The following is a 25,642-nucleotide window of genomic DNA, read 5'->3' on the forward strand; positions in this document are numbered from 1 at the left end:
TCCAAGAAGAGAGGATCTTGATTAAGAACATCAAATTTTATTACATCTCAGTAAAATGATCAGGGAGGGGGCACAATTGATCGTGCAACTGCAACTGCTAAAGCTGCTGTAAAGTTAGGATCTCTGGTTAAGGAAGCTACATATTCTTCATTAATTCTGTAGTTATCCATGGAATCATGGCAAGGCCTTTTTCTGCTGCCTTCATAAACCTGAGGAAGAGCTAAACCAAGGGTTGTATTTGGTTGAGAAAGATTAAGATCATTAAGGAAAAAATTATGGGAATTGGTAGTTGATGCCATGATTGTGCAATCTTGAAAATCTGTAAAGCTACTTGGAGCTTCAATAACCTCATGGTTATGCTCTCCTTCATATGTTGCAACCAATATAGACTTGTCCTCTACACATCTCTGCACCTAATCACAATAAAAGGAGACATGGGTTAGTTAAACAATTGAGTTAGTGTTAGTTCAAACTCAATAAAAGATCTCTCTCTCTACCTTTCTCTTGACAGGGCAAGAAGGAAACATGGAACACCTGAAATAAGCTCTGGGTGATGGGTTATCTTTAGTAACCTTCTGTCCATATTTCCTCCAGTGGTATCCATCTTTCACTACCTGAAACCACAAAGATCCGAATCGATATCCTCTCCTGCTTACAACATGGTGCAGTAGCGCATTGTGTGGCACTGCAGAAGCCATGGCACAATGGACTCCACATGGTGCACATGGTCTCTGCAACCGCCGCACGATGCGTTATAGCACCGTAACAGGAGAGGATAAAAATTCCAAAGATCCATATTGAATAAGAAAAAGAGCGAAAACAACAATTATATATATTGAAGTATGGGAAGAAAATGACTTACAAGACTTAAGTCCCTCGGATCGGTTCTAATGAGGACTCGAGACATCTTTGTTTTAGCAACTTCATTCCTAGCCCTCTTATTGGAGTCTTCACTTGAGCCATTCTCGTCAGCAACAGCCACAGCTGTTTCTTGAAGAAGCCGGAACTTCTTGCTCATCATCTGAAGAGAAAACCTGAGCCTCTCATTCTCTTTGTGTAGACGCTTCATCTCTGCTTCCAGAACTTGCACCTGAAGAAACAAAAAAAGTAACAAAACTATATGTAAATTCATGACTGATAATTAATTACACTATCCCATTACATAGCTATCTATAGATACCCATTTACCTTCTCTGCAAGAGACGTATATTGTTCATTATCCATGATATTGAGGTGATCGATATGTGAGGAAGAGATAGATACATATATAGAAATCGTCGCAAGAAATATTATTCAATGACCGTTTGGTTCACGCTGATTATATTATTCCAACTGCTCAAGGCGGCCAAGTAATCTTTTCTCACTGAGTCTAATCTGAGTCTTGCGAAGGTACAAGAAAGAAAAATACATAATTTCAAGCAGACTCTTTCAAGTCAGGGAAACAGGTTTGTGGCTCTTAAGAGACATAGGATTGGAAAATTATAGCTCCAGTGCACAAATGGACGCTGCTGTACCGCACGATGCGCACAAGATCTCATAAGATTGCTGACGTTAGTACTGATTACCTCAGCCACCAACGTAAGCAAAGTGTACTTTTCCCATTTTTATTCGTTTTCCTATTAGACAGTGGGGGCGTCACAACGTGTTGTATGCTCTGAAACTAAACGGACTTAAGAAAGACAAAATTCTGGTTAATCATCACATTGGAATCCAATCAATATATATTTACTCATCCATAGATAGATAATTATGCCTTTGGGGGGTGTTGGAGTGTCCAAATGATCAAATCAACATCAAGTCGTTCTCCCATGGGAACGCTAGCTCTCAACCTAAAAACACCTCGGACTATAGTTGGATTATACTGAGTGCCGTTTACTTACAAAAGTTGTTGAAAGACATTGACTGCCCTTCTTTCCGGTGCAAATAGGAAAGTAAAAATTGCTTTCCCAACAATTGGCCATGTGACTCACAAGTCACAACATGGTGAAGTTATTTTAGTTTCGATATGTATTCCATGCAAATTAGATTCTGATAGAAGTGTGGAAAACCTTCGGAAGTTATGGGTTTATTGGTTAATCAATCTGTTTAATAGGATTGTGTATATAAGGAAGATGTCAGATGAATAGAGGAGAAACATTATAATCCCAATCTACAAGAATAAATGTGATATCCAAAGCTGCAATAACTATAGAAGGTTATTGAAGCTTGTTTGAGAAGAGAGACCCATATCTCGATGAACTAATTTGGCTTTATGCTAAGTAGATCCACGACTGAAGCTTTCTACTTATTGAGGAGGCTTATGGAATGAAATAAATATAGCAAGAAGGATCTCCATATGGTCTATATTGACCTAGAAAAGCCTATGGCTGAGTACGTCCTTCGAGATTTAATCTGACAAATTCTAGGAAAGAGAGGGATTTCGAGTAAATATATTGTCATGCCCCAAACCACCCCCCAGGAGAATAGAGCAAGTGATCCGGAATGTATAACAACATCTGCCAAATCCCCAAGATCCAGAAGTAGTTAATATAACTCACAAACACACACACCCATAACAATGGATAAAAAGAGATACAGACTATTGCAGAAGCTAAAGGTTATCATTAAACATTCAAAAATAAACAGTACATTATTCATTGCTCCATTTCACCACTTGATTATGCAGTCAATATTTTTCTAACCAATAGCTTAACGAAATACAAAAGATGACTGCAATATCAAGAGCCCAAGTAAGCTATACAAGATGAGGGGGAGTTTAGTATATCCTATCTACCCAAAGAGAGTCGCCAAAAGGTTAGATTAGTATGTTGCCCATCCCTTAAGGATCGTCCTCAAGGGCCACCCTGGTCGCCCGCACAAGAGGGATAACCTCCCTCGGGGTCCAAACCAAAAGGACATAATCACCATCATCCTCCTCAACAAAATGAGTCTCCCAGCTGTCGAGATGTCCACCTGCAGTATTATCTAAAAAGAAATATACAAGAGTGTGAGCTCCACCGAGCCCGTGAATGAAATATATACCATGCATGCACATGTAAGCACGACCAAATAAATCTTATATAAAATGAGGTTCTTTATTATTATTAAGCCACTTAGCATTAAAACTAAGGAAGGTAAAAGTGCTACTACAATCCCCAATACATGTATACCTGGTGCGGGCCTCTAACCCCTTCCCTCGATACACCCATTGAGTTGTCGGAGAAAATCAGTTGGCTCCAGCATCCCTTCCCCAGGTCAGCCCGATCGGCCTTTTAAGTTTCTACTGTGCTACCACCAGCCCTATTAACTGATGGGCCAACAGACATCACCTGTCCTACTGACCCGATGAGCCAATTGACCGAGCAATGCCCTTTAGGACATTAGCCTCACACTTTTGTGGTATCCAACACCTAAACCCCTGTTGGCAAGGGTTCGTAGCACGGGTGATGATTCCCTAGCCATATGCATTCTATATGACATAGTATGAGTTGGGTGGTGTCAACTGTGTCCCATTCTAGGGCTACCACTGGCCTCATTTCCAAGCCGGCTATGACATCTAATCCAGCATTTTCACATGTATAACATTAGCATTCAATTCCAATAGCCATCAAATATGAATAAGAAATCAAATAGGAATATAAGCAATTTAAATAAATAAAACAATAGAGGGTGAGTGGTGGCGGAACGTACGCATTGCGAACTTATTCCCACATCTTTTGATTATAGCCATCGATGTTACATTAAGTTAATATGAACCATTCACTCAATTTCCAATTAATAACCGGTTCCTGGCTTTTGCGGTAAGAGTCTCTCTCTCCTCCTCTTCCTCCTCTATAGCAAACCCCTCCCCCACTCCGTCTCCCCATCCTCCATAATACCCCATCCCCCACCACATGTTGCGCTGCTCCAACCATGTATGTTGTTTCATCGAAATTGTACATCATTCTCATCTTTGTGATTCTTCCGCAGTTAATTTCTTTCACTTCTCTCCCCTTTTGTACATCATTCCCATCTTTGTGATTCTTCCGCAGTTAATTTCTTTCACTTCTCTCCCCTTTTAGATCTCCTCTGTAAATCATAAGTTTGGATGAAGGAGAGAAAAATAAAGATGAAGTATTCTCTTTACGTTTTATGGGGGTCTTTTTTTTCTTATGAGATTCAAATAGAGTGTAGTCGATCTTTGAAAGAACTAAGAAGGAATTTGTAGAGGCTTTTAATTTGTTGGATTACAGCTAGAGTTTTGGGGTTTTTCTTATCTTTTTGGCAGAATCAGAAGTTGAATATATCGTGCTCCTGTTTAATAATAATAAAGCTCTTGTTTTGGGTTTATATAGTCCAAACTGGCTTTTGAAGAAACTCTTGATTCATTGTCTCAGTCGCAACGAAAGATTGTTAAGAAACACATCATACCAGTTCGTTGTTAGGAATTAAATTTCTTAAAATTCACAATTTGATATGCAAATGATATCCGGAGATGAACTTCCAATTCCCACTTTTATCAGAGGTTTCGCTCATGAGGAAATCAATCTCAACTTTAACACTCCCCCAAATCCAACTCCAGCTTCCAATTCCCACTTTCATCAAAGGTTTCCTCATTTCCCTCTGCTGCCTTACTTTTAGTTATTCCGTTATGGTGATCTACTCAAAACCTCTCTCTAATAAATGACTGCAAACTTACCGCTTTTGTGTCTGGAATTTGTGTTCTCAAAACTAGATGTCAAGACCCTCTTAGTCAAGGCCTATGAAGAATTGGGGTTCTTCAAGGTGATCAACCATGGCGTCTCAATGGAGTTCATCTCCGAATTAGAATCAGAAGGTGAAGTTCTTTTCTTACAACCACTTGAGAAAGAGAAAAGCTGGCCTTGTTAACCTATTTGGGTATGAAAATAGAAAAAAATGGCCAAATGGAGATATTGGGTGGACTGGAGTGGGGAGGAAGCAATGGAAGGGGGAGTTGCAGCGGCAAATATTGAGATTTGAGATAAAAAATGGTAACAGGCAATCTCGGTTAATTAAGATAAAAATTTTCGACGATTGAGATTTAATTGATTAAATCAATGGTTGAATTTCATCAACGTATTGCAAACCTATTTTTACCCACATACTGCTACCTTTTTGTCAACAGTAAATATTGTTGTTGTTGTTGTTGTTGCCATGACTCTTCAATCATGTTACACCTACACCCATGGTGTAATTCCACTCGCCTTGTGCAAATCATGCTTGTCCTTCAGTTAGCTCGGTCCCAATCGATATCTGACACTACGCTTCGTGCTCGGGGTTATAACCTAAGTTAACAGAATCATTAAGATGTGTCAAACATGGTTTAGATCAGATTAAGGTCCTAGGGTTGGTCTAGGTTGGGTTTGATTCAGGTTTGAGTTTGTAAAATCACTTAGAGGGGGGTGAATAGGTGAAGCTAGTGTAAAATAAAATCTTTTGTGGAATATTGAGTTATTAACAAAAATTAAAGTAATTGCGCTAATAACACACAAATTTTATAGTGGTTCGGCCAAAACTTACCTATTTCTACTCCTCTCACCTTAGAGAGAATTCCACTAAAAACAATCTTGAGAAAGAGCAAGAGAACTCGTACAAATTTTGATTCTGAGCAAGATGACTCAACACTACTCTTGATTCAGAGCAGGAGGACTCAATTAAAACATAAAGTAAAACTACTAAGAAAAACGTTACCTCAACCATAGTAGGAGTGTATGCTACCTTCCACCTTTGGAGCTTGAAGCTAGATGAGGTAGAGGAGCTTGAGTGTGTGAGCTTGTGATGATTGGATGCTTGAAATCACTGAATGCTCACTTGAAGCTATAGCACTTAGAACTTGTAGTAAAGTCTCTTAATGATGGTGATTGGTATTAATTTAAGCTTAAACATGTGCCTATTTATAGGCTAGGCAGTTCAATTTAATTAATGAACTGTCTTAAGATCGGATTCAAAAGACAGAGCTAATCCGATATGCCATTTCTCAATCCGGTATACCGAATCACCAAATTACTTAAAATATAGCCTTTGACTCAACGGTCAAATCCCAACGGTTATAATTGAATTCGATATGCTGGATCATGGTCTATAATGATATTTTTGATCCGGTATGCCATATCCAGATTCAGAGCATTCAGTTTGCTCTCTATGACTTGTATCTGTGGGATATATGGGATTTGGTATTGCCATTTTTAGATCCAGTATATCGACTTAGCAGTTTTGCTGGATTACTGCAAGTCCTTGGATGGACTATTTTGGGATGATTCCAATTGGCATGGACACATGGATTTGAGTTATTTTTAACCTCCTAAGGTCTTTCTTTATGTATGCATGCGTGTGTGTGTGCGATACATTAATTTAGACCTTAATACATCTATACAATTTAATACAATTCCGACATTAATTTAATACAGAGCATTCAGTTTGCTCTCTATGACTTGTATCTGTGGGATATATGGGATTTGGTATTGCCATTTTTAGATCCAGTATATCGACTTAGCAGTTTTGTTGGATTACTGCAAGTCCTTGGATGGACTATTTTGGGATGATTCCAATTGGCATGGACACATGGATTTGAGTTATTTTTAACCTCCTAAGGTCTTTCTTTATGTATGCATGCGTGTGTGTGTGCGATACATTAATTTAGACCTTAATACATCTATACAATTTAATACAATTCCGACATTAATTTAATACAGAGCATTCAGTTTGCTCTCTATGACTTGTATCTGTGGGATATATGGGATTTGGTATTGCCATTTTTAGATCCAGTATATCGACTTAGCAGTTTTGCTGGATTACTGCAAGTCCTTGGATGGACTATTTTGGGATGATTCCAATTGGCATGGACACATGGATTTGAGTTATTTTTAACCTCCTAAGGTCTTTCTTTATGTATGCATGCGTGTGTGTGTGCGATACATTAATTTAGACCTTAATACATCTATACAATTTAATACAATTCCGACACTTCAAAAGTACTTCAAGTCTTGGGCTTCATAGCTTTGCTTGAGTATCTTCTTCCATGAATCATTGAAGTGCTTGTGTATATAGTCTTGAAATTAGGTGCTCCCCCTCACTTGTTGCCATGCTCTTGTAAAGGGCTGCTTATGCATCTAGAACAAGAGTTAGTACACAATAGGTTTATTTATTATTATCAAAACCATGATATGAAGGAGTGTGTACGTGAGGTCCTTTCCTCAACAATCTCCCCCTTTTTGATGATGACAAATGTTTTACCAAAGTAATGAAAATAAAGTAATCTTGCACAATAATAAATCCATAATGCATATCATAATTGAATGAATTGAAATTGTATATAAAGATTCCATATATAGGAGTATAATAAGCAATAACAAGATTATATCCATTTTCCACTTTTTCTCCCCCTTTGACATTATCAAAAGTGTTAAAGCAAATTTAAAAAATCATGGAGCTTCGGGATTGAGTGGATCTTGAAGAGGCATCCCGGGAAATGGTGGAATAGAGGGAATAGAGCTAGATTCTCTGGGGTAGGGTGCCCGAAAAGATGGTCGAAATCCTTGAGGTGTGAAGAATTGAGGTGGAGCGGCTTGGGGAGTGGCTCCCGGAGTGTCAAGAGATAGAAAGCTAAGATTTAGAGACAATGTTTGGACTACGGTGAGGATCCTCTCTTGTCTAGAGTTCATCGAATCAAAGCTTGTTTTGACTTCTTGACGCAATGAAATGACATCTTGTTGGAGTTGTTGTTGTCCCATTTCAAGGTCAATCACCCTTGTATTGGTTTCTTCCATGTATTCCTCCAAGTTGGAAACCCAAGTTTCAAAACCTTCGGGTGCCCAAAGTTGTTGATGGGGTTGCCTTCTTGGTTGTTGTTCTTCCTCATTACCTGAGTCACCTTCCTCATAATCTTCATGAAAGTCCGGAATATTTATTGTGTGGAAAGAATTCTGAGTCATAGGAAGGAAAGAGGTGGTAGATTCTATCTCACGATCAAGGTCAATGTCAAAGGCCTTAAAGATGCGGGTGAGATGACGACCATAAGGAAGATTTGTGGTTCTCCTTAGATGTGCAATCATCTCCATGTACCGCATGATGAAGTAGGGAAGGCACAAAGGAGTGTTGGTATTGACACAATAGGTAAGATAGGCTTGAGGGGTCAAGCACTTAATCTGATCTCCTCCTCTTGGAATGAAGTTATGTTGCATGATGTATGAAATGACATGAGGGGTGAGCTTTAGGTGACCTATAGGGACGGATACCTCATCTCCATAATATTCTTCAAGGATGTTGGAGTATACTTCCTCATGGTTGATGAGGTCTCGAAAGGAGGAACTCTTGGGAGTCCAAAAAAGACAAGGTCCTTCACTTGAGATTTGAAAGAAACTTGCAAGGTCAATAATGGAGATGTGCATTTGATTGCCCTTGACAAAGGTATGTATCTTCAAGTCGCTCTTTGACCCACTAAAATAAAGGTTGTTGTAGAAATATTTGACAAGATTTGGGTAGCAAGGCTCCGAGAGATGAAGGAAAGAGTCCCATTCAATGTCTTTAAATTTTTCTTCAAGGTAAAGACTGTGGAAAGAGAAAACGTCAACATCTCTTCCTTCTTCAATTTTTCTATCACGGAAGAGAGGCCAAGTTTCATGACATTCGGGGTTAGGAAAGAGTCTACTTGGTGGATTTGCACTAGCTCCCACTACTGAAGAGCCACCACGAATTGGTGTAAATCGACCTCCATGTTGACCTCTTTTTGACGGTGGAGCATCTTGAGTCATTGGTTGCTTCTCTTTTCTACTCATGTTTGAGGGATAGAGAGTGAGAAAATAAGTAAAAGTGAGTGATTTGGAATGTTTAGCACAAGGGGAGAGATGTGTGAGTAAAATAAGGAAAAAAATGAGTAAACAGTGAGCTTTATATAGGCCCAACTTAGTCTCCAACGGCTAGAAAATGGCTAGAAAACAGCCAGTAAAAAGCGATTCGGTATACCGAATCCAATCCGGAGTATGTCGTTTCCTCTCGGGAATCTGATATCTGTTGGAGAAATATGAAACGGTATACCATTTCTAGATTCGGTATGCCGAATCGAGTTTTTCAACATATTTCACAGTTTTAAGAATAACAAATATACAATTGATCATTCAAAAGGGTTACATATCCCTAGTTCTCTTCTTAACATACAAAATCTCTCTTCACTTAGGGGTTTTATAAAAATATTTGCGAGTTGCTTCTCAGTCTCTATGAAGTCAAGTCTGATTTCACCTCTTTGAGCTGTATCACGTAAGAAGTGATGGAGAATGTCCATGTGTTTTGCTCTAGAGTGTAAAATCGGGTTTTTGCTAAGATTTATTGCACTCGTGTTATCACATCAAATTGAGGAAGTGTCAAACTTTATTCCATAGTCTTGGAGAGTTTGCCTCAGACCTAGGGTTTCCTTATGGAACACAAAGTATATCTTTAGCTCTTAGTGACTCTAGTGTGAGCTAACCTCCATCATTTCAAGCCCTACTGACCTTTCCTCACATAAGGTTAAAGGTTGAGCTCTTGAACCCAAGGACCAAACCTTAGGATTAAAGTCCTTGAGCCTCTTATGGTTCTTGCTTAGCAAAATCACTAAATAGACCATAATGTATCATTAGCATTACATTTCACATCTTTAAAACCCTAAGATAAATCTAAACCTAGAAATGAAAACCTTGGAGGGATCCAACCTATGAATCCCTAAAACCAAAGCATAGGTTAGACCTATGAGACCTTAATGAGCCTTGTGATGATCCCCTCTAAGCCCTAAAAATCTTGTTACACATAGAGACTTAGGTTGAAATCGGATAACTTAATGAATTCATGTTCTGGTTCGAACGGATTTACGAACAGACCTAAGTATCGGGCCTCCGTTCAAAAATCCGTTCAGTATAAATACTGAACTTTTGAAAGATTAGCTTGAACGGATTTATGAACAGACTTGTAAAAGTGGGGTATGTACGAGAATCTGTTCACCACTGCCTCTTAATACCTAAGAACGGATCCACTGTTGGTAGGTTACGTTCAAGAATCCATTCAAACTCCTTCATGCTGTGTTGTACAAAAACTCTTGGGGATTCCATATGAGACACACCTACATCCTCTAACACCTTGTTCCTGCATCCCAAGGCTATCTAACAACTACAGGGGAACGTGTACTAAAGCGATCCTTACTAGATGTACCGAACAATACGTGAACGATTGGTGATTGGGTTTTGGGCAATTTTTTGGGTTTGCTTTATATTAAATGTACATGTATCATGCTATTTGCATGATTATTAAACATGATTGCATAATTGCATTTTATCTTACTTGATCGATGTGATGTGGTGAATTGTATTTCATTTTATATCGGGTTACGGTATCGGGGAGTACCCAACTTGAACAAATCCAACTTTTGTTGCATGCTATGATGATTTGTATGCATCGTGTCATGCTGGTACCCGGGTGCTAGATGGTATGGAATGTTGACGCACCCAGAATATCTCTTGAGACAATAGGATTGCATGTAGTATAAATGTGATTAGGTTTTGTTCGCTATGCTACGACCCTTACCAACAGGGGTTTAGGTGTTGGGTGATCAGGGCTCCTTACTACCTGTCAGGATGAGAGGTTAGATCAGGGATGACCACTGATCATCGGGGTCTGCCTCTTGGTGGTATTGGGGCTAAGGCCGGCGCATGCCCCTGGTAACAATTGAAATTTCACTATGGCGATAAGATAAGTGACCCATGGTGTCTCCCGAAATGTTATAGTAGCATACACCATTGACTTAGAATTGTTTGTTAGGTGGAAAATCAATCAACATTCACATGCATCATAGACTAGGTTACTTGTTTGTTTGTGCATTCCCCATCCCCTCACTGGCTCAGTGGAGTTAACCCCCTTTGTGCACACTCTTTTAGATGTTGTTGTAGGTGATGGCTATTTTGTTGGACTCGAGGTTCAATCCTCGGAATATGATGATATTGGTTTCAAGGACCTTTAGGCTGTGACTGAGGAGCATGGTAATGGATGTCCTTGCAACGACTGTGCCTATGGGGCATACTAATGTCTGGGACTTGTTCCCTTTTGATTCTTTTAGGGCTTAAGCCCTTGTATAAACATTTCATGTTATACTTTTATTTTTATGTAGTTATATGATGGTAAATCGGATGATTGTTAAACTATTTAAGTATCATTAGACGATTGAACATATTGTAACTATTGTAAACGCTTCCCCATATTGATCTTTTGTAATGTAATCTTTCTCCCTCCGCACTCTGATATTATTTTATTTTAATATTGGTTTATGACTGTGGCTTGGGACACTATATCTGTGATCCTGGTGGCTTATTGGGATGACGTGCGTCATCCTAGACACACCCTTTAATGTATTATATTCCTTGTAGGGATAGGGGCGTGATATTGAGACTATGATAGATAAAAAATATGTAATTCACGTAATGATTGAAATGATGATAAGGAACATGGTCTGGGTAAACTTGTCTTAGGTCCAGCTAGAGTATCGGGCTCTATACAAGTTTATATCAATATTGAGCCTATCTCAAGCCCAAATTTAACCATGTAAGACTTGGGCTTGTGGATGGTTGAGGTTGTTAGAATCGTATGTACAATTCAGTAGAAGCGAATTCGAATCGTTGCAACTGATGGGGGAAACCATTCAATGTCATAATGAATCTTAGGGTTTCGATTGTTACCTGAAACTTCACAAGCGCAAATCCTTTCACAATAAATCACACGCAGACGTATAACTTTGCGTTCCCTTGAACGCAAGCTCCTCCACATAAATGGGGTTTTTGCCAAAACCCTTATCATAGAGTGGTAGAGAAAAAGACTGGAGAAGATGGAAAACCTCAATTATAGTGTTGAACAATTATGTGAGTATGTACAAGAGTTTTTCACAACATATCTATATATAATACAAAACCCTAATACTAAGTGATTGAGTAGTTACCAAATTACCCCTGAGCTTTCCTAGCAGGAATCACATAATCGAACTCCTTTTCCAAAGGTGGAAGTAAAGACTAACAAGGGAACACAATCCAAGACAAAGAAAAAACTTCGTAAAAAGCAAAAGCCTATAAAGCTTTGATGATACTATCAACCCAATTCTATTTGGTTTTTTGCATTCAAATTAACAAAAATAGAGGACATAAGTCAATCCACGCATGAGGATTCTCTTCAGCCTAGCTAAAAAGTTGATCCACAAGTATGCAAGAAGAGGATCTAATAGATTAAGAACATAAAATTCTACATCTGATTAGTAGAATGATCAGGAAGGGTCACAATTGATCGTGCAACTGCTACTGCTAATGCTAAAGCTGTAGTGAAGTTAGGATCTCTGGTTAAGGAAGCCACATGTTCTTCAATTCTATAGGTATCCATGGAATCATGGCATGGCCTTCTACTACTGCCTTTATAAACCCGAGGAAGAGCTAAACCAAGGGTTGTATTTGGTTTAGGAAGATTAAGATCATTAGGGGAAAAACTATGGGAATTGGTAGTTGAGGCCATGAATGTGCAATCTTGAAAATCTGTAAAACCACTTGGTGCTTGAACCTCATGGTTATGCTCTCCTTCATATGTTGCAACCAATATAGACTTTTCCTCTACACATCTCTGCACCTAATCACGATAAAAGGAGAAATGGGTTAGTTAAAAAGTTGGGTTTGTTCAAACTCAATACAAGATCTCTCTCTCTCTCTCTCTCTCTCTCTCTCTCTCTCTCTCTCTATACCTTTTTCTTGACAAGGAAAGCAGGAAACATGGAACACCTGAAATAAGCTCTGGGTGATGGGTTATCTTTAGTAACCTTCTGTCCATATTTCCTCCACTGGCATCCATCTTTCACCACCTAAAACAACAAGCATGTAGAAAAAACGAAGCCTATAACGATGCTACAAAGAATGGAAATCGCAAACGACATTAACACAATTGATTATAAGGATTTACTTGGTTCAGCAAGATTGCCTACTTCCACTGTGAGATGAGATTTGTTTCACTATCAATGGTGAATAGGGTTACCGTCGCTCATCCTCACACCTCTCTCAGATTCCAATATAAAGAAAAAACCTTAGCTACAAATTTATAGCGAAATCCTCTACAGAAATTTTACTGAAAATACCTATTTAACCCTTCGAATTCTTTGGCCTCTTAACCGCAATTGGGAATCTACCCTCTAATCCAAGAGAGGAATATTAGACATCGTACCCCTAACAAAAGGATTATTATTGAATTAGAAAATAAGATAAACAGCGAAAACAACAATTATATATTGAAATCTGGGAAGAAGATTGTTGCGTGTGAAAACCTCCGTTGCCCGGTTCGCCCACGGATGAGCCTATAAAAAATTGAGTGAGCGCAAGAGAGTCGGTGTGGTGCCTGCCTAGGACTCTCTGACGCACAAGTCAGGTCTCCAGTGCAACAGCGTAACAGCTAGTAAAAAGCGAGATGAGCAACAGAGCTCCATACCTGAGTATTTATAGAGTGTGGGTGAGGCGGTTGGGAGAGTCCTAGTGTGGTAGGAGTCCTTCTTTGGTAAGGCTCTTCTATGAGGAGTGGAGAGTTATTTTTGGGGTCAGACTCTCTCTTTAAGGTAAGAGTCCATGTCAAAGTGTGATTCCGTATCGCGTTGGGGATTGCGCTTGATCCTTATCCAGCGATTCCCGAGTGGTGCTGAAGTGGCCCGAAGATTTTTGGCGGGCGGCTAAGATAGCTTCGGTGGAGGGCTCGGCCTCAGTGGTTGGCCTCAGAGCTCAGCCCTGGGGTGGCCGTGACCTTAGTGCTCGGCCTACTGATGTGAGGTCAGCCCTAGGGCCCTTGGCTGACCTGGGTGGCGCTCCGTGGCGTGGCACACAGGAGATGCAATGTCAAATTTGTTGGTGGTCGAGTCAACCCGACTTTGCAAGGCTCGATTTGGTTTATCGGACTGTCGTCGGCGGGCTGAGTGGTCGGCCTATGTGCTCGGCCAGGTAAAAAATGATGCATTACTTCCATCCGAGTAAACGGTTTGGCCCAGTCTGGCTCTTGCTCGGCTCGGCTTAAGGCCTCGGTCTCAGCACATCCACGTGGTGACCTCTAGTTGGTTGGGTGATTATGACTCATCACAGTCCCCCCACTCATCAAGGGTCGGTTCAGCCTTGATGAGTAGGACCTTTCCTTTTGATGGCGATTCTCCTCTGAGGCCGAGTCCGAGCTCTTTTCCTTCATTGATTTGATGTTGTATGGTCTGACAGTTGGGGAATCAGTGTCATGTCACTCGACCTCATAATGGTGCTCAGGAATTCAAATCGTCTTTTGATCTGGATCGTTGAATCGCGCTGAACTCTCCTTGGTCGTTGGATCACTTTGGCCCGGAGGCTATAAATGGGCTACTCTTCTTCATTCGTTCTTCACTGTTTCAAGCTTTTGAGTGCTTGGCTAGCTTGAATTCTTCAGCTCATCTAGTGCTCGGCGCTCTCAGCTTTCTAGTTCGCGCTCAGCTTATCTTTGAAGATTCTTCAACCAGTAAGTCTCCTCTACCCATTATGTCAGTTGGTAGTAGTCACGCGGGCGAGGTGTTCGCTGGGGTGGCTAAGGGTGCAAATCCTAGCCTAGAGCTCCCTGCTCGCTCCCCCATAATAGACCTGTTGGGCTCAACCTCGGACGAGCCTATCATAGCAGAGCCATGTCAGGACGACATCGCTGAGCTTCCCCTACCCATGGAGTCTGGCCTTGAGGCCCAGCCAATCCGTAAAGACCGAGCCGAGGGCTCAGGATCATCTTCGATAGTTGACGAGGAGTCGGGTGAGGAGAGTTCTTCCCGAGATGGGGTCGGCTCGATCAGCTCGTCTGCTGACACTCCCTAGCCTGAAGAGGGGAGTGTCGGTACCGTCCAAAGCACAATCATTGATACCGACCTCCAATGCCTCAGGGCGACTTATGCCATCTCCGAGGACGTCAAGCTCTGAGCTCTTAACCTTGGGGAGATGGCTTGCTTCATCCGGCTTGGCGAGGTGGCCTTGTACGAGATACCCTTCAGGTATGCCTTTAGGCTTCCCATGCCTGATCTTGTGGATCAGATCTTAGACCATTTTTGCCTATCTCCAGGTCAGCTGGTGCCGAACTCGTGGCTGTCCTTGTATGGCTTCCACATCATTTTCTGCGAGATGGGCAGAGCTGCGAGCATGGCTCTTTTTTCTTTGCTCTATTTCCTGTAGAAGTCACCGGAGAAGGGGTGGTATTATTTCACCCGCCGTACTGGGAAGAACGCGGCCCTAAGCTGCCATAAGTTTTTGATCGGGACGCCGACCTCAAATAAGCACTGAAAGCCTCGGTTCTTCTTTGCTTCCATCCCGAACTGCCCTTTCCGGGCCAAGTGGAAGGAGATCCACTTGGGTTACGTCAACAGGGCGTTGCCCCTAACTAAGAATGAGCTTACCTCACTCGACCTAATCCTCCAGCATCGGCCTTTCGATGTCCTCTAGCTCCATGATGAGGGGTTCCTTCAAAGGTGGCATATGACCCCTGGTAGGAGTCCGAGCTGAGCTATTGTCAGTTTGCTAGAATTGGCTTGGGTATCTGAGCCGACCCGCTTACTTGATTTTTTAGAGCCTGCTTTTAACGCATCATTTTTCTTGCAGTGGTCGGCCACATTCCCCCAATGGACACGGATCGGCTCAGGGCCGAGACCATCGTGGAGAGGAGGAGAAAAAACACCGAGAAGAAGTCTTGAGGCGAGGCTTCCAAGGCACTGAAGGGCAAGGCTGTGCTGCTGAGCCTAGCGGACACTGTGGTCAGCCTTGAGGCTGAGAAGTGCAAGGGGGTCACCGAGGAAGGGGAAAGGTCAGAGGGGCGAGAAGAGCCTGGCGAGGGATGGGAAAAGGCTAAAAATATCCTTCAACCTCACGACTGGAAACCTCCCTGGGGTCCCCTCGCCTCTCGATGTCGCTCGGTTTGTCTTGGGGAGGGCCTCAACCAGTAACGTCCCAGTTTAACCGAGCTAGCGTCTTTTCCCCAAGGACTCCGCCCTGACCTCGGCCGCGCATGCCAAGGAGTGGCTTGACACAAGTCGGCTCCCCAAGGACAAGGAAATGCTCGAGAAGTTGTCCGATCCCGAGCTCATCTCCTCCCTGTTCCAAGACTTCAAGATGGTAAGCTTATGCTTGGCTCCTACCAATTGGTCCGACCCTACTGGCTCGTCCTGATTCTTGCTAGGATGTCCTTTTGTAGGGCTTTGCCAAGGCGGTGGAGACCATGCTTCGGTTTGAGCGGCTTCTGACCGCGAATGCTTCTCTCGAGGTTCAGGTCAAGAAAGCCAACACGGACGTGTGTACTGCTATCCAAGCGCATCGAGAGACTGCCGATAAGCTCATCGAGGCCGAGGACAAGGTCAACAGCCTGGAGGAGGCGGTAGCAAAATGGAAGGAAGAGGTCGAGGCCTTGAAGGCTCAGCTCGACCAAGCCAAGAGGAAGGCCAAGGATGACCTATCTCGGGTTTGAGCCGAGGCTGTTACCGACTACCTCATGTCGGAGGAATACGCCGATGTGTGCCATGAAATAAGGAAGCCACTATACGGCGAGGGCTATGAGGCTAGTCTGGCCGACCTCTTGGCCGAGTTCAAGACTGCCTTTCCCGATCTCAACCTCTCGCGGTTTGATGACGATGCGACCATAGTAGCCAAGGGGTTGGGAGACGAGGAAGATGTCGAGGTCACGCAGACTCTTCCTCTCGAGGACGTGTCCCTAGCCGACCCTACCTTAGCGGCCTCGGATCCTCTCGAGCTTCCCACTGAGCATACTTCAACGGGCGCTGCCGAGGACGTCTCTCGAGAGCTCACTGAGGAGATCGCCCCTTAGAGATTGTAATTTTTCTTTCTGCCGTTAATGTACATGTCCCCGTGCTCGGGGTTTCAATCAAGATGTCTCCCTCTCTTTTTTTTTTTTGTATCTACCGGGCTAAGTTGCCCACTTTTTGTAACCGTGCCGAGCTGTCGGCCTTTAATGAATAGAAAACTTCTTTTTACAACTTGTCTAGGTGTTTGAGCTCGGCAACCGTTTGCCTTACTTTCCTTATATGTGTTATTCTTGATCGTCTGAGTGCTGTGGCCGAGCTGCCGATCCGGTCCCTCAGCTAAGCTCAAGGACTTGGATATTTTTTAGCTATGCTGTGCTGGGTCGGTCAGGGCGGCCTTATTTCTTGGTCATGAAACGTCTGTGATGGTCCGAGGGCAGGGTCTCGTTCATTTTTATAGTGTTTATCAGCTCGAGTCGAGGCCATTGGGGTTGCTCGGCAGAGCAGGCTCTGCGGCCGAGCCCTATGCCTTAGATATTTTTGCTTGATTTTGGCTTTCGTTCAGCTCGGCTGTGGTGAGAGTTTGTGCTTGTGGGTTATTCGGCCTATAAGGGCCGGTCTTCTGACTTAGTAGCCGACCTATGAGGGTCAATTTTGTGACATGATTGCCGACCTATGAGGGTCGATCTTTGACGTCGGCCAGGTCCATGAGGACTGGTCTAATGACTTGGTTGCCGACCTATGAGGGTCGGTCTTTGATGTCGACCAGGTTTATGAGGACCGGTCTTATGACTTGGTTGCCGACCTATGAGGGTCGATCTTGACGTCAGCCAGGTCAATGAGGAGCGGTCTTATGACTTAGTTGCCAACCTATGAGGGTTGGTCTTTGACGTCGGCCAGGTCTATGAGGACTGGTTTTATGACTCGACATGCTTGGAGTTTGAAAGTACACTAAGTAGTGGAGAAAGACTTTGTTTGATTGAATCATGAACGTCGAGGCCGAAGTCGAGTACAAAATATGCTCGTCATAAACCGTGCCGAGCAGGATACTTAAGAAAACTACTGAAAAAATTTCTTCAAATTTTTCGAGTTCCAAGGCCTCGGTACCTTCTTGCCCCCTGGAGTCTGCAAGCGATACGTCCCTGGGCGAATTTGCTTGGAGACTATGTACGGTCCCTCCCAATTTGGTGCTAATTTTTCTTGCTGCCTTGGTTGGGACGCGCTGAGCTTTCTGAGGATGAGGTCTCCTTGGCAAAAATGTCGTTCCTTCACCCTCGAGTCGTAATTCTTTGCCGTCTTCTATTGGTAAGCCGTGTTCCGAAGCAAGGCGTCCTCTCGGACTTCATCGAGAAAGTCGAGGTTGGCTCTAAGCCCATCTTCGTAGGTCTTCTCATCAAAGTTGAGCACTTGGTATGATGACGCTTTAACCTCAACGGGAGTGAGGGTTTCGGTTCCATAAGCTAGACGAAAAGGACTCTCCCCGGTCGGTGTTCTTATGGTTGTCCGATACGCCCATAGGACGTTCGACAGCTCTTCCACCCATCTCCCTTTGGCTTGATCCAATCTTCTTTTGATCCCCGCAAGTAGTGTTCGGTTCGACACCTCCACTTGCCCATTGGCTTGTGAATGAGCTACCGAGACCAGACAAAAATCGATGTAGAAGTGCTTGCAGAACTCCCGGAAGCTCGGATTGTTGAATTACGCACCATTGTCAGTGATGAGCACTTTGGGTAGTCTAAACCGATAAATCACCTTGTCTCAAAAGAATTTCTCCATGCTCTTCTCGGTGATGGTGGTCAGGTGCTCGGCTTCAACCCACTTGGTGAAGTAGTCGATGGCAACGACCAAGTATTTCCAATTTTTGGAGGCCGGGGTGAAGTCTCCAAGTATATCCATCCCCCACATAGCGAAGGGGATCGGACTCAACATAAACATCAGCTTTGTTGTAGGTCGGGTCAGCACTGGTGCGAAGAGCTGACACTTTCGTACGTCTTCATGTACCTCAGGGACTCTTCTTACATTCTTGGCCAGTAGAACCCTTGCTGGAGTATCTTGTATGCTAATGCTCGGCCTCCTATGTGGCTTCCGCATATTCCTTCATGCACCTCGGCCAAGGCGTACTCGGCTCCTTTCGATCCGTTACATCGGAGAAGGGGTGCTGAGATTTTGTAGAGCACTCCATCGATCATGGTGTACTTGGCAGCTCGGATCTTAACTTTCCTCGCTTCATCTCGGTTTTCTGGGAGTTGATCGTTCTCCAAGTAGTTAACGATCGGGTCCATCCAGGTCGGCCCATCTTCTTCGATGTGGTTGACACTTTCCTCTTATAAGGAGGGCTTCTCAAGAATCTTTATGTATACCGATCGACTCAGATTTGGGAGGTTGGCCTCGGCCAACCGTGAAAGGGAGTCAGCCACAGTATTTTTTTGCCTTGGTACTCGGGTCATCTCAAAGTGCTCGAGCTCGGAGATCAGTGCTCGGGCTCGGCTCAGGTATGCCACCATTCTTTCATCCTTGCCTCGTATTCACCGTTGGCTTGGTTGACCACAAGTTGCGAGTCTCCTCGTACCCTCAATTGCTTGACGCCTATGGCTTTGCTGACTCGGAGTCTGGCCAGGAGGGCCTCATACTCGGCTTCATTGTTCAAGGCTGGGAAGTTGAACCTTAGGGCATATTGGACGCGAAACCCCTTGGGGCTCACTAGGATCAGCCCAGCCTAGCTTCCTTCGGGGTTGCTCGAGCTGTCAACGTTCATGGTCCAGGTCGGGTCGGCCTTAGCTTCTGCATTAGCTTCTTCTACTATCTTCTCTTCCTCGACCTCTAGGTCGGGTATTGTGCACTCGACGATGAAGTCGGCAAGGGCTTGCCCTTTTATGTGGTCCTCGGGCAATAACTTATATCGTACTTACTCAACTCGACCGCCCAGGTGATCAGCCGACCTGACATGTCGGGCTTGTGCAATATCTTATTGAGAGGTTGGTCGGTCAGCACCGCGATCGGATGAGCTTGAAAGTATGGCCTTAGCTTTCTCGCGGCCGTGACAAGAGCTCATGCTACCTTCTCGAACTTGGAGTATCTCATCTCGGCGTCGACAAGAACATGGCTGATGTAGTATATGGGCTTCTGAACTCCTTCTTCCCTAACCAACACCGCGCTGACCGCGATCAGGGTAGCGACTAAGTAAACTTGAAGCTCTTCTTTTGGCTCTGGTCGGCTGAGAAGAGGCAGGTTCTCCAAGTATTTTTTCAGCTATTTAAAAGCTTGTTGACATTCGTCCGACCAAATGAAGTCCTTCGAGTTCTGGATGTTCTTGAGGGCCTTGAAGAATGATAGGCTCTTGTCGCCCGACCTCGACATGAATCGTGCCAACGCTGCCAGTCGCCTGTTTAGCCTTTGTACTTCTCGGATCATCCTTGGAGGGATCATCTCTTGGATGGCTTTGATTTTCGTCGGATTGGCCTCGATGCCTCTGAAAAAGACCATGAAGCCGAAGAACTTTACCGAGGTCACGCCAAATGCACACTTGGCGGGGTTTAGTTTCATTTGGTTCTTCCTTAGCACACCGAAGGCTTCTTTCAGGTCGGCCAAGTGGTGCTCAACCTTCAAGCTCTTCACTAACATGTCGTCCACGTAGACTTTCATGTTTCTTCCAATCTGCTCGCGGAATATATAGTTCACCAGCCGTTGATATCTTGCTCCCACGTTCTTCAACCCGAACGGCATGACTTTGTAATGAAATTTTCTTAGTCGATTCGAATGTGGTACGACTCATCCTCCTCATGCATAATGATTTGGTTATAGCCGGAGTACGTGTCCATGAAGCTCAACATTTCGTGCCCCGCCGTGGCATCAATCAAGAGATCAATCCGAGGTAGCGGGTACTTATCCTTTGGGCAAGCCTTATTACGGTCGGTGTAGTCGACGCACATCCTCCATTTCCCGTTTGGCTTGGGAACCATAGCGACGTTTGCCAACCAAGTCAAGAATTTTTCTTCTCGGATGAACCCTGATCGGCGGAGCTTCTCCACCTCCTCTTTGATCGCGGCTTGCCGATCAAGGGTGTAGTTCCTTCTCTTCTGCTGGATCGGCTTTCGGCTTGGATTGATATGGAGTTGGTGCTTGGCTACGTGCCTCGGTATGCCAGGCATGTCGACGGTTGACCAGGCAAAGACATCAGCATTCACCCTTAAGAGTTTTCCCAGCTGACTCCTTTGTTCTTCACTCAATAATGACCCGAGTTGTACTATCTTCGTCGGATCTTCATCGCTGAGGGAGAATGGGATGAGGTTTTCTACAGGTCTTCCGCGTCTTTCTTTGAGCTCATCCCGCTGGTCTTCAGGGAGGTGTTCGACGCACATCGCCATTCCTCGGACGTTGCCTTTGTATTGCTTAACGAATGTGGCGTAACATTCCCGAGCTTTCTTTTGATCACCTCGGATTTCTCCGATGCCGTTCTCTATAGGGAACTTCATCTTCAAGTGTGTCGGCGAGATGATGGCTTGGAGAGTGGTCAATGATGGGCGGTCGAGTATGGCGTTGAAGGCCACCACCGACCGCATCACCATGAATTTAACTTGGATCGTTGCTTGACATGGAGCTTGTTCGAACGTGACCAGTAGGTCAATTGTGCCCTTGATGGTGGCGGCGGCTCTTGAGAACCTGTGAAGTGAGGTGGCCTCCGGGTTGAGCGCTTCATCGTCGAAGTCAAATTGTCGATATGCGTCTAGCTATATAAGGTCCACGGATGCGCCCGTGTCGACCAATACGCAATGAACAGGTCTCTTCGCAATTTCCACCTGCACTACCAAAGCATCATCGTGAGGTAAACTTATACCTTCTAGGTCGTCCTCAGTGAAGGAGATCGTCGCCTCAGACTTCGGCCATTTGCTTGGCATCTCGGTGACCGCTACGAACCGCTCACTCGCCTTGGCCTTCAGTGTAGATTCTTGCCCGGGGCCTCCAAGGATAGTGTATATGGGGGCTCCTTTGTCACTGCTGGGCCCGGGTCCATCATCTTTCTTTTCGGTCCTGTCTTTGGCCTCGTTGTGCTTGGCTCTTCGGCCATCTGTCCTCGGCTCGGCCTTTCTCCTGTCACAATCCCTAGGTCGCCGACCCCCATGTTCTTCTCGGCCTCCTTTGACATATCGCTTCAGGTGCCCTGCTTTTATCAGCTCTTCAATTTCTCTTTTCAGCTGATAACAATCCTCGGCATCGTGATCGGTGTCCTTGTGGAATTGACAATACTTGTTGGGATTCCGAGATGACCCGGCTTACATCGGTCGAGGTCGGCGGATGTATCCGCCGTCCTGTATTTACATCAAAATCTCCTTGCACTAGGTATTCAATGGGGTGTAATCAGGGCTCTGAGCTCGGTCTGATCTCTCAACTCGGTAATCAGTCCTGGGCCGCTTTTCCTCCTTGCCGTCATCGGTCGTCGACCTTTTCTTCTCGGCTCTTCCTTCGTTCCCCTTCTGGGCTTGGAGCACCTCCGCCATATTTGCAAACTCATTGCACCTCTCCAAGAGCTCGGCTTCTGGGCCAAGTCCTTGATGAGGTCCATGTCAGTGAGCCCGTTGCTCATCGCAATATGGGCCGTGGCCTCATCCAAATCCTTGATGTCTAAGGATTCTTTGTTGAAACATGAGACGAACTCTCGGATCGACTCATCAGACCGTTGCTTCACACTGAGGAGGTTGACCGTCGTCTTCTTGTGTTTCATGCTACTCTGGAAGTGCGTGACGAAGGTTGGGTAGAGCTGAGCAAACCTCGTTATAGAGTTCGGTGGCAACCAGGAGAACCATGAGGTCGCTGCGCCCTTGAGAGATGCGGGGAAAGCTCGACAAGAGATAATCTTGGTTCCCCTGTACATGGTCATCATCGCATTGAAATAGTTGATATGATCCGTCGGGTCTGTCGTCCCGTCATACTGGTCGAAGGGAGGTGGCTTGAACCAGGTCGATAGTAGCACGATCATGATCTCGGGAGGATAAGGGTGTCGTCCGATCAGGGAATAGGCGTCTGGGGTCGCCTGTTTCTTCAATTCCTCCACCTGCTCGACCAAGTCTAGTAGCCGCTTTTCCAGCTTGGTTTCAGGTGCTCAGCCGTTCGGCTCATCCACCTGGTGTAAATTGTCCCGTTCATTCGGCCGAGGTCAATGATTTTTGTCCTTCAGCTCGGGATCAGTTTGCTTGGTCGTCCCATTGAGGTCGGCCATTCTGGTCGGCTCGGTCTGCATCACCCCTCTTTACTCTTCTTTCCATCTGGAAATTAGACCCGCTGGGGCTTCTCGGCTGCTCTTCTCGGAGAGGCAGGCTTCGGCATCGTGGGGCTACGTCTTGTTGTTCTCGGTGTGCCCTCGGTTGTCCGTCCTCTCCGAGCCGGCCTAAAAATACCGATCTTCTCACTACCGATGCCGTTGGTTTGATCTCTTGCCCGATCCTCGGGCTCCGAGGATGCTCCTGCTCATCCTACTGAGCACTCCTGTTGGGACGCAGAGGAGGAGTTTTCTAACGAGGTGGATGAGACGACGCTGCTCGATGCTCGGCCCGACGTCAACCACCATTCTGCTGCAAGTTTCCCTCAATGAGCCCTGGTGCCAAGGGGGGTGCGACTGGTGGCTGGCCTAGCAACCCGCCCTGGGCCATCTGTCCCATGAGAGTTCACAGCATCTCGTTAGTGTGCAGCAGTTGAAGCTGAACGTCCATGCCTTGTCAGTTGTTCGCTGGGGCTTTCGGATCCAAACTTCTCGGCATGGGTGGTGGCAGCGACAAATTCAGCCTTGGATGGTTCGGATCGGCCTTGGCCGTCCTTCTTACGTCGTGTCCAACACACTTCCGCCATTCCCACCATCCTCCAGGGGAATCGGGTTGGCCGTGGCACCCACGCTGGGCTGCGGCCCCCCGCTCGAGGGGGTCTTCCAGTCGCGCCTTGCCGCGACGTTTCAGGGGGTGGCAAACGTCTAGCTTGCCTATCAGGTTGCGGTTCATCCCCGCGGGAGGCGGAGCCGTTCTATCCTGATCTTGTTTGCACCACCATTGTCTTCGCTCTTTGGATTGGCAGAAACGACGATGACTAGTTGACGTTGTTCCCACAGACGACGCCAAATCTGTTGCTTGTGAAAACCTCTGTCGCCCGGTTCGCCCACGGATGAGTCTGCAAAAAATCGAGTGAGCTCAAGAGAGCCGGTGTGGCTTCGGCCTAGGACTCTCCAACGCACAAGTCAGGTCTCCAGTGCAACAGCGTAACAGCTAGTAAAAAGTGAGATGAGCAACAGAGCTCCATACCTGAGTATTTATAGAGTGTGGGTGAGGCAGTTGGGAGAGTCCTAGTATGGTAGGAGTCCTTCTTTGGTAAGGCTCTTCTATGCGGAGTGGAGAGTTATTTTCGGGGTCGGACTCTCTCTTTAAGGTAAGAGTTCATGTCAAAGTGTGATTTCATATCGCGTTGGGGATTGCGGCTCGATCTTTATCCCGCGATTCCCGGATGGTGCTGACATGGCTCTGCGATTTTCGGCGGGCCGTTAAAACAGCTTCGGTGGAGGGCTCGACCTCAGTGGTCGGCCTCGGTGGTCGGCCTCAGAGCTCAGCCCTGGGGTGGCCGTGACCTCGGTGCTCGGCCTCGGCCTCGGCCTACTGATGTGAGGTCAGCCCTGGGGCCCTTAGCTGACCTGGGTGGTGCTCCGCGACGCGGGTGCTCGGCACACAGGAGACGGAATGTCAAATCTGTCGGTGGTCGGGTCGGCCCAACTTTGCACAGCTTGGTTCGGTTGATCGGATTGTCCTCGGTGGGCTGAGTGGTCGGCCTAAGTGCTCGGCCAGGTCAGAAATGATGCGTTGCTTCCTTACGGTTAAACGGTTCGGCCCGGTCTGGCTTGTGCTCGGCTCGGCTCAAGGCCTCGATCTCAGTACATCCACGTGGCGACCTCGGGTTGGTTGGGTAATTTATGACTCATCAAAGATGACTTACAAAACTAAAGTCTCTCGGATCGGTTCTAGTAAGGATTCGAGACATTTTGGTTTTAGCAAATTCATTCTTAGCTCTCTTGTTGGAGTCTTCACTTGAGCCATTGTCGGCAGCAACACCAACATTGTTTCTTGAAGGATCCGGCACTTATTGCTCATCATCTCGAAGAGAAAACCTGAGCATCTCATTCTCTTTGTGTAAACGCTCCATCTCTCGCTTCGAACTTGCACCAAGAAAAGTAACAAAACTACACGTAAATTCATGACTGAAATTTACACTATCCCATTACAGTAGATACCCATTTACCTTCTCTGCAAGAGAAGTATAGTGTTCATCATCCATTACATTGAAGTGATCAGTGAGGAACAGATAGATATATAGGAAAAGCAAAGGAAAAAGCAAAATTAAACCCTGTTTTAATATGATTTTTAAGAAATATTATTCAATGGCCGTTTGGTTCACGCTGATTATTATTCCAACTGCTCAAGGCGGCCAAGTAATCTTTCCTCACTGAGTCTACTCTGAGTCTTGAGAAGGTACGAGTTAAATTTTCAGATCGAATCTTTAATGTGATGGAAACAGGCGTGGATTTTAAGAGCCTTAAGACTTCATGACGTTAGTATGATTACCTCAGCAAGCCAACGTAAGAAAATATCCTTTCCCATTTTTCTCTCTATTCCTACTAGACAGTGGGGACATCACAACCCACAACATGTTGTATGGTGTGAAATTACACGGACTCAATTCAACAGGAAAAAAGGTTGATAAAAAGACTTTCTAAATGGACATGATTGAATGATTTAAGAAAGACAAGGTTACTGGTTAATCATCACATTGGAATCTACTTATCCATAGATTAGTTATAAGTAATTGGCGGCTTCCTCTGGTCAAGTCTCAATTTCTTTTGGAGGTTTTTTGTGAGATTTCAAGGGT

The 25,642-nt window shown here is 44.9% G+C and overlaps 2 protein-coding genes across 2 annotated transcripts; both read right to left on the bottom strand.

Annotated features, from left to right (window-relative positions):
• LOC122645634 (probable WRKY transcription factor 40) lies at positions 1-25,066 on the bottom strand. Its single transcript, XM_043838955.1, has 4 exons — positions 25,016-25,066; positions 863-1,090; positions 498-614; positions 1-413 (listed from the first exon to the last, which is right to left on the bottom strand). Exons 1-4 carry the CDS (start codon positions 25,049-25,051, stop codon positions 60-62), a joined length of 735 nt encoding a protein of 244 aa, XP_043694890.1. The 5' UTR covers positions 25,052-25,066; the 3' UTR covers positions 1-59.
• On the bottom strand, positions 12,212-24,800 carry LOC122645636 (probable WRKY transcription factor 40). Its single transcript, XM_043838957.1, has 3 exons — positions 24,713-24,800; positions 12,713-12,829; positions 12,212-12,600 (listed from the first exon to the last, which is right to left on the bottom strand). Exons 1-3 carry the CDS (start codon positions 24,755-24,757, stop codon positions 12,226-12,228), a joined length of 537 nt encoding a protein of 178 aa, XP_043694892.1. The 5' UTR covers positions 24,758-24,800; the 3' UTR covers positions 12,212-12,225.
• Positions 25,067-25,642: the final 576 nt, after the last annotated feature.

This window comes from Telopea speciosissima, chromosome 11 (assembly GCF_018873765.1).
Source record: "Telopea speciosissima isolate NSW1024214 ecotype Mountain lineage chromosome 11, Tspe_v1, whole genome shotgun sequence".
Taxonomy (NCBI): Eukaryota; Viridiplantae; Streptophyta; class Magnoliopsida; order Proteales; family Proteaceae; genus Telopea; species Telopea speciosissima.

What these genes read in the sequence shown, in the direction of transcription:
- LOC122645636 (XM_043838957.1), bottom strand. Translation starts at nt 24,757, where the DNA reads ATGTCTCGAATCCTTACTAGAACCGATCCGAGAGACTTTAGTTTT. An exon ending in ATCCGAGAGACTTTAGTTTT is followed by an intron (nt 12,830 to 24,712) that starts GTAAGTCATCTT and finishes TTGTTGTTTTAG; the next exon opens with GTGGTGAAAGATGGATGCCA. An exon ending in CTTTCCTTGTCAAGAAAAAG is followed by an intron (nt 12,601 to 12,712) that starts GTATAGAGAGAG and finishes TATCGTGATTAG; the next exon opens with GTGCAGAGATGTGTAGAGGA.
- LOC122645634 (XM_043838955.1), bottom strand. Translation starts at nt 25,051, where the DNA reads ATGGATGATGAACACTATACTTCTCTTGCAGAGAAG. An exon ending in ATACTTCTCTTGCAGAGAAG is followed by an intron (nt 1,091 to 25,015) that starts GTAAATGGGTAT and finishes TTGTTTCTTCAG; the next exon opens with GTGCAAGTTCTGGAAGCAGA. An exon ending in CTTGCCCTGTCAAGAGAAAG is followed by an intron (nt 414 to 497) that starts GTAGAGAGAGAG and finishes TATTGTGATTAG; the next exon opens with GTGCAGAGATGTGTAGAGGA.